The following is an 8010-nucleotide window of genomic DNA, read 5'->3' on the forward strand; positions in this document are numbered from 1 at the left end:
TGTTAAAAGATTTAATTTATGTTGTCCCTATGTTATTCTTACATCTATAGTTTTTTCCTATCGCAGCTGGAGACTTGAGTTTTGGATCTGATGCTCAGCTTAAAAATTCTGTAAGTACATGGACCCAATTTGCAAGATTCATTTTTATTTTTTTTCATGAAAAGCAGACCGCATATTAAATTTATCATTCAAATGCCATAATTCTTATAACGATCAAATTGTTGGAGACTGTGCACCTTGTCAATTATGGAGCAAACATTTTAGGGGTTATGTGTGATCTTACTGTATATTCCTGTCCAAGACCTATAACCTTTACACATTTTCATCCTCACATAATCATGATGCTAACTAGGTAAACCTTTGTAGGTTAGCAATTGGGCAAGATGGTGGACACTGATGGTTCTTTGCAAGATGGGAAGAACAGCAGTATGGATGATGACAGGAGTAGTGATGAACCAAAATGCTTCCCCCTTCTAAATGCTTTGAGTAAGCTTTGAATGCTCCCAAAAGATACACTTTTTGATTGATCGATCAGAATGGAGGTCTATTCTATGATCAACCCTCCCCCCGGTTGTCTTTATTTTGCAGAAGTACTTTGTTTCTTCTCTTTATGGACCACATATTCATGTGTCCGTGTCTATAGGTGTGTCCACCAATATGTCTTTCGTTAGTTAAGCGAATATTGTGCAACTTCACTCCAGATGAGTTTTGCCCTGTCCCTGGTGCTGTGTTAAGAGGCACTTAATACTGCGGTATGTGATGCCCCTGATAGCTCCAAGAATTTTATTATGAGAATTTCCACCGATAAACGGAGATTACAAAAGAGTGAATCTGCTATAAGACAAGCAGATTCTTTATTCAATAATAAAAAGAAAAATTAATAAGATCAATGGACATTCGAGAGGTCCACACTCTCCAAGAAATTTTCCACTTTTCTGGATGATGGAAACGTGCTGATTCCCCTTATTTAAATGTGATTTACCTCCCCAATTATTGCTATAATTAAATAATTGGTGCTGCTAAAATTAAGTAACTCATTATGGGATTTTGTAATTGGTACTGGAATTATGCTGTCTGCTTTTCCTTAATTCTTGCGCCTTTGGTAAGTTGCATGGATTGGGGGTCTATCATTACCTCCCCCCATAAGTTTCACCTTGTCCTCAAGGTGAAAGAAAGGAAATTGTTGCTTGATTACGTTGTAAGGCTCCCATGTGGCCTCAAGTGGTGGTAGTCCTTTCCATTGTATTAAAACATCCAAGCCTCGAATGTTGCTTCCCAAGCCAGGTCGCACCCCCAAGTAATGCTTCTGGTTCAACTAACATCTCCAACTCCTCATTCAATTGGCTAGGTACTTCCTTCACAACCTGCACTGCCCCTTCTGCCTTACATAGCTGGGATACATGAAATACGGGGTGAATGTTACATGTCGGAGGAAGAATTAGCTTACAAGCAACCTGACCAATCCTTTGACCAACTGCAAACGGACCATAAAACAGTGGTGCTAACTTCTCATTAGGCCACGCAACTAAGGATTTGCGACGATACGGCCTAATCTTCAAGTACACAAGATCCCCAACCTCAAATTGAACATTTCTTCTCTTGTGATCAGCTATGCTTTTCATTCTTGCTTGAGCTTGCAATAATTGTGCTTTCAATTCCTCTAAAACCTAATCCCTTTCAAGGAGTTGCTGTTCTATTGTTGAAACTGGGATTGATCCTTTTTCAAACTTTAGTAAAGCAAGGGGTTCACGCCCGTATACGACTTGGAAAGGAGTCGTCTTGCTTGCTGTATGGAAGGATGTGTTATACCATAACTCGGCCCAAGGCAACCAGCTGAACCAAGACTTAGGTCGTGATGACGTAAAACAGCGAAGATATGTTTCTAGAGTGCGATTTAGTACTTCTGACTGTCCATTTGATTGGGGATGGTAAGCAGTGCTACGATTGAGCTTAGTACCTTGCAAACGAAACAACTCCTCCCAAAAATGGTTGACAAAGATCTTGTCCCTATCTGATACAATGGAGCGAGGTACCCCATGTAGCCGCATCACCTCTTTAATAAAAACTCCAGCCACACTTGCCGCTGTGAAAGGGTGCTTGAGCCTTATAAAATGCCCATACTTGCTTAATCTATCCACCACTACCAAGATTGTATCCATGTTGCCTGATTTCGGTAGTCCCTCAATGAAACCCATTGCTATGTCCTCCCAAACCTGATTAGGAATTGAAAGAGGTTGCAATAAGCCTCCTGGTAATAGTGCAATATACTTGTTTTGTTGACAAATTGCACATTGGTTCACATATTGCTGAATATCAACTTTCATCCACTCCCAATAGACATTCTCAGGGATACGTCTGTAAGTTTTTTGAAAGTCGGAGTGTCCACCGATCTTGCAATCGTGCCCCTCTTCTAACATCAATGGGATCAATGATGACCCCTTGGGCAGGAATAAGCGTGCCCCTTGGCCTGCTAGAAGGATCTTGCTTGAGTTCTTGAATAATAGTTTGTAGTTGTGAGTTCGCCCGAACCTCTTCTACTAGAGTGTCTAGTTGTACTATTGTAAGAACCGACATTGCCATTAACTTGGTGGAAGAGCTGACACGGCAAATGCCATCAGCAGCCTTGTTTTCCCTTCCCGGCCGATATTGAACCTCGAATTCATAACCCATTAATTTAAGTAGCCACTTTTGATATTCTGAGTTTACTTCCCGTTGCTCCAATAAGAATTTCAAACTTTTTTGATCCGTCTACACATAGAATTTGTGACCAAGCAAGTAGTTTTTCCACTTTTGCACTGCAAACACGATCGTCATCAATTCCCTTTCATAAGTTGACTTCGCCCTTCCCTTTGGATTGAGTGCACATCTATAGTACGCAATTGGATGTTGTTCTTGCATTAGCACAGCTCCCACGCCAAAGCCCGAAGCATCTGTTTCTACTATAAAGGGACGGTTGAAGTCTGGAAGGGCGAGGACTGGCACTGACGTCATGGCAATTTTCAGTGTTGTGAATGCTTGCTCGGTTTCCTTATCCCAGAAAAAATTATCCTTACGTAACCTTTTTGTTAATGGCCATGCTAGTTTACCATAAACCTTCACAAAATGACGGTAATACCTCGTGAGCCCCAAAAATTCCCTCAACTCTCGCAATGAGCGAGGACTACGCCAGTCTACCATAGCTTGAATCTTCGACTTGTCTACTGCCACACCCCGGTATGAAATGCAGTGCCCCAAGTATTCTACTTCTGGCTGACCAAAGATGCATTTCTTGCTATTGGCAAACAATTGATGTTGTCTTAGCAGTTGCAAGACCCTCCTTAGATGCTCCACATGATCCTCCAAATTTTGACTGAATACCAAAATATCATCAAAAAATACAAGAACAAACTGCCTCAACTGCTCTTTAAACACTTCATTCATGAATGACTGGAATGTGGCGGGTGCGTTTGTCAATCCGAATGGCATCACTAAGAACTCATAATGCCCTTCGTGTGTTCTGAACGCCGTCTTTGGGATATCCTTCGGTTTGACCCGAATTTGATGATAGCCAGCCTTTAGATCAAGTTTAGAGAAGATTGTCGCTCCATGTAGTTCGTCCAACAATTCGTCGATCATTGGAATGGGAAACTTATCTGGTACCGTCAACTTGTTTATGGCTCTATAATCTACAGAGAAGCGCCATCTTCCATCTAATAAAACTGGACTCGAGAAGGGACTGGTACTTGGCAGGCCTTTAGGCTCTTCAAAAAATCCCCAAATTCACCCAACACCTCTACAATTTCTATTGGTTGCTCATTCTGTCCCCTTCCAATTTCGACCCGCATACTACCTAATTCAAGAAGCACACACTCATCACCTTCCTTGAATGCTTTCATCATGGCCTTCAAGGTGACTAAAATCTTACTCAAACTTAGATCCCCTTGCAAGGTCATGGTAGTACTGCCAATCTGGAAATTTCATCGTGAGGTTTTCAGTCAATCTTGGTCGGCCCCAATGATGATAGCCACTTCATCCCTAAAATCACATCGGAGCTTCCCAAATCTAAGGGAAGAAATTCTTCCACTACTTCCATGTTCTGGAGGGATGATTGCACTCCCTTGCATACCTCGGCACCTTGCACTGCCATTCCAGTGCCCATGATCACCCCATATCCAGTTGTATCAGTTCTTGGTAATCCCAGCTTTTGTACTAACTCGGCAGAAATAAAATTGTGACTAGCCCCACAATCAATTAGTACGACCACCTTTTGACCACTGATTACCCCTTTCACTTTCATAGTTTGAGGCGGAGTGAGCCCCACAACCGAGTTCATTGACAACTCGACCACTTCATCAGTAACATCTCGTTCCCCTTCAGTGGATTCCATGCCTCCTTCTTCAATACCCAACCTCTCTATCTCCTCATCATGAACCAGCAGCACTTGTAACTCTTTGGACTTACATTTGTGTCCAATAGAATATTTCTCGTCACAGCAGAAGCAAAGTCCCCTTTCTCTCTTATTCTTAAATTCAGCGTCACCGAGCTTTTTAAAACCGGAAGATGCCATGCCGACAGGAGCTATGTTTCTGGTCTCGGTTGATATTGCAGGTCACGGGTTGGTGTTTGGTGTGTTGGAGACCATGTTTCGGCGGGGAGAATTTTGCCCAATTGGATTAACAAGCATTTTATTCCTTATTGGGCTAGAAACTCCAAAATGGGCTTGCATTGCTTGGTTTTTTCCTTCAATACGCTGGGCTAGTTCCATAATCTGCTCCAGCCCCCTGGGCTTCAACACACGGATCTCGGCCTTAATTTCTGAGGCTAGCCCATTAATGAAATGCCCCTCCAATGTTGCTTCTAAAACTTCTTCGATCGGGGCTGCTAACACTTCAAAGGCGACGCGATACTCTCTCACCGACTTCTCTTGTCGGAGTGCCACGAAGCGTTCTTCCATGGAGCTCTCTAGTGAAGACCGAAATCGAGCCCGCAACAGCATCTTGAGCGATTCCCAATTTTTTATGCTCCTCCTCTGCTCCCATTGGAACCAAGCGAGTGCATCTCCTTTGAAGCATAGTCTGACTGACTCTAATTTCTCTGCATCTGTTAATTGATTCACCAAGAAGTACCGCTTGGCCTTGAAGATCCAGTCATCTGGATTTTGTCCCATGAAAATTGGCATCTCCAGTCGCCTCGCTTTGATTTCGGGTTTCTAGTGTTCACCTGAGCCTCCAGCGTTGACCTGACTGCTCGCCTCGACTCCAAACAAATTTTCGAACGACAGAGCATACTCCGAACCCTTACCTCCTGGCCCCATACATTTTTTTCTCTCTTTCTGCTTCTACCCATTTCGATTTCATGGAGGTGAACTGCTCCACAATTAATTCCATATTTTTTCAACATTCTGCACCTTTTGCATTTCTACCTGAATCCTTTCGATCCCAGTCTGCATCTCCTCCATCTGGCTTTGCAATTTTTGGTGAACCCCTTCCAACTCTCCCATACAATCTGATAAATTCACCATCCCGATCGTAACGGCTCTGATACCAATGATAGCTCCAAGAATTTTACTATGAGAATTTCCACTGATAAACGAAGATTAGAAAAGAGTGAATCTGCTATAAGATAAGCAGATTCTTTATTCAATAATAAAAAGGAAAATTAATAAGATCAATGGACATTCGAGAGGTCCACACTCTCCAAGGAATCTCCCACTTTTCTGGACGATGGTAACGTGCTGATTCCCCTTATTTATATGTGATTTTCCTCCCCAATTATTGCTGTAATTAAATAATTGGTGCTGTTGAAATTAGGTAACTGATTATGGGATTTTGTAATTGGTGCTGGAATTATGCTGTTTGCTTTTCCTTAATTCCTGTGCCTTTGGTAAGTTGCATGGATTGGGGGTCTATCATTACCTCCCCCCATAAGTTTCACCTTGTCCTCAAAGTGAAAGGAAGGAAATTGTTGCTTGATTACATCGTAAGGCTCCCACGTGGCATCAAGTGGTGGTAGTCCTTTCCATTGTATTAAAACATCCAAGCCTCGAATGTTGCTTCTCAAGCCAGGTCGCACCCCAAGTAATGCTTCTGGTTCAACCAACATCTCCAACTCCTCATTCAATTGGCTAGGTACTTCCTTCACAGCCTGCACTGCCCCTTTTTGAGATAATTAATGCTTGAGATATTACTAGAAGCCTCAAGAATGACTTGTTCTCTGGAAATAGTTAATTATTGATATGTATTGAACCATTTCATCTAAGAGTTTAAGTTATTAGAGAGGTAACATCGGGCCAAATTAATATTTTCATTAATTTTCAACATTAAATTTTCATAAATCAGTAGTCTTGAAACCTAGGACTTATGGCTACTCTTGGACTTTTGTCTGTACTGATACTATAAAATGAACGTAACAGAAATAAGATGTTATGAAATGAGAAACAAGTGAGGTGGCATGGATTACGAATATATTAAGGAAAGGGTTTGCATAGACCTAAGGAAACCCATTCATAATAGTGACATAATCTCTGTAAAACAAGTGAGGAGAGGTAGACAGAAACTAACATGACCTTTTGATGCTAAGTGTTGGAGTGTAGCATCTCACATTGAAAGCATGGAGCTAAAACGGAAAGAAGAAAAGCTCAAATTGGAAGAAAAAGAATTAGTTAAACAAGTTAGTTAGTTGTTATTTCTGTTGGTAGTTAGTTCAGCCTTCTTTCTGTTATTTTCTGGTAATTTTCTGTTGATGTAATGTATTATAAATACGGCTCAGCCTGATGTACAAAATCAATTAAATACACTTCGATAATTCTTGCCATTTTCGGTTCCTTGATTCTGTTTATCAACACTAAGGATATAACAGAGTGGAGAAAAAGATTCACGTAGCCGTTCTCAAATTTATTTGAATTTTGCTCTTTCACTCTGTATTTGCAGTGTATTAGAGAATGGAGATTGTCGGGTGACTCCGATAGCAGCTTCCCGTACACTGCAGCTCCAGTCGTGTACACTCCACCTTCCTCTTGCAATGTTGCAGAAAAAAATGGCGAGGGTGGCGGAATAACTTGGTTGTCCCCAAGGGCATCTTTGGGTACACAAATTCGATGAATTGGAGTCTTATCAACAAAATGCCGTCATCTCCAACTACTTTATCAAATGGAAATGGAAATCACCATGATCAATAAGACGATATCGGAGACAATGCCAGGTACAAACTCCTTCGTGAGGTCTGGATGGCGACATAAGGTTAATAGTTGCTCGAATGGTGTGGTTACTTTGATGCATTTCCCATTATATGAAAACAAAACAGCATGATACAAAAAACTGTAATAATGTGCTCTTTCATACATCACAGTCTATACAAGGTTAACTGTATCAAATTTAAAGAACCGTGTAATGTCTCAGTTCTTCTTCCTTATTATTATTATTATTTTTACATGGTAGGGAATAAGTGATGATCATTAACGATGTCGGATTATTTGTTCGCTGGCCCAAAATATATTTGAGATCGAAATTGTAAACGAGAATACAAGGCATATTGGGTACCCAATAACGGGCAGGATTTTAACTAGGAATATGTGGATGGCTCCTCGGCATTTCCTCCCTTTTTACCATTTTTCTCGTAATTTTTACCCATTCTTGTTCATTTTGCATTTCCTTTTTATCTTTCTATGCAATAAAGTTCTCCATTTCTTAAGAGCTCGGAGATTTAATTTTATATTTCCTGTTTGACCCTATTTCTTAAAATTATTTTTTCTCTAAAATAATTTTTAACTACGGATTTTATGGAATCCACAAATTTTAAAAAAATTTATGTTCCTTTTTTTCCTTATTTATTTTCCTCTTCAATAAATCTTTCCATTTCTTAAGGTCTCTCCATTATGGAAAATCGAATCCTTTCCATTTTTTCATGCTGAATTTTCCATTCCTGCAACGTTCACCTTCACCATAAACAAATAAGCCTACTCATTTCTCTTGAAAAAGCATTAGCCAAGATACATGCTGAAGGAAGGGGGGGGGGGGGGGGGGGGGGGGTTTT

At 40.8% G+C, this 8010-nt stretch overlaps 1 protein-coding gene across 1 annotated transcript in view; it reads left to right on the top strand.

The window, feature by feature from the left end:
• The first annotated feature begins 7127 nt into the window (after window positions 1–7127).
• The window catches only part of LOC111375194 (beta-D-glucosyl crocetin beta-1,6-glucosyltransferase-like), a 2119-nt gene continuing 1236 nt past the window's right edge, over window positions 7128–8010 (top strand). The window contains exon 1 of the mRNA XM_022997996.1: window positions 7128–7217. Coding sequence (XP_022853764.1) covers window positions 7128–7217 — 90 coding nt within the window. The remainder of the gene's footprint in view (window positions 7218–8010) is intronic.

Source organism: Olea europaea, chromosome 2 (genome assembly GCF_002742605.1).
Source record: "Olea europaea var. sylvestris chromosome 2, O_europaea_v1, whole genome shotgun sequence".
In the NCBI taxonomy this organism is placed as follows: domain Eukaryota; kingdom Viridiplantae; phylum Streptophyta; class Magnoliopsida; order Lamiales; family Oleaceae; genus Olea; species Olea europaea.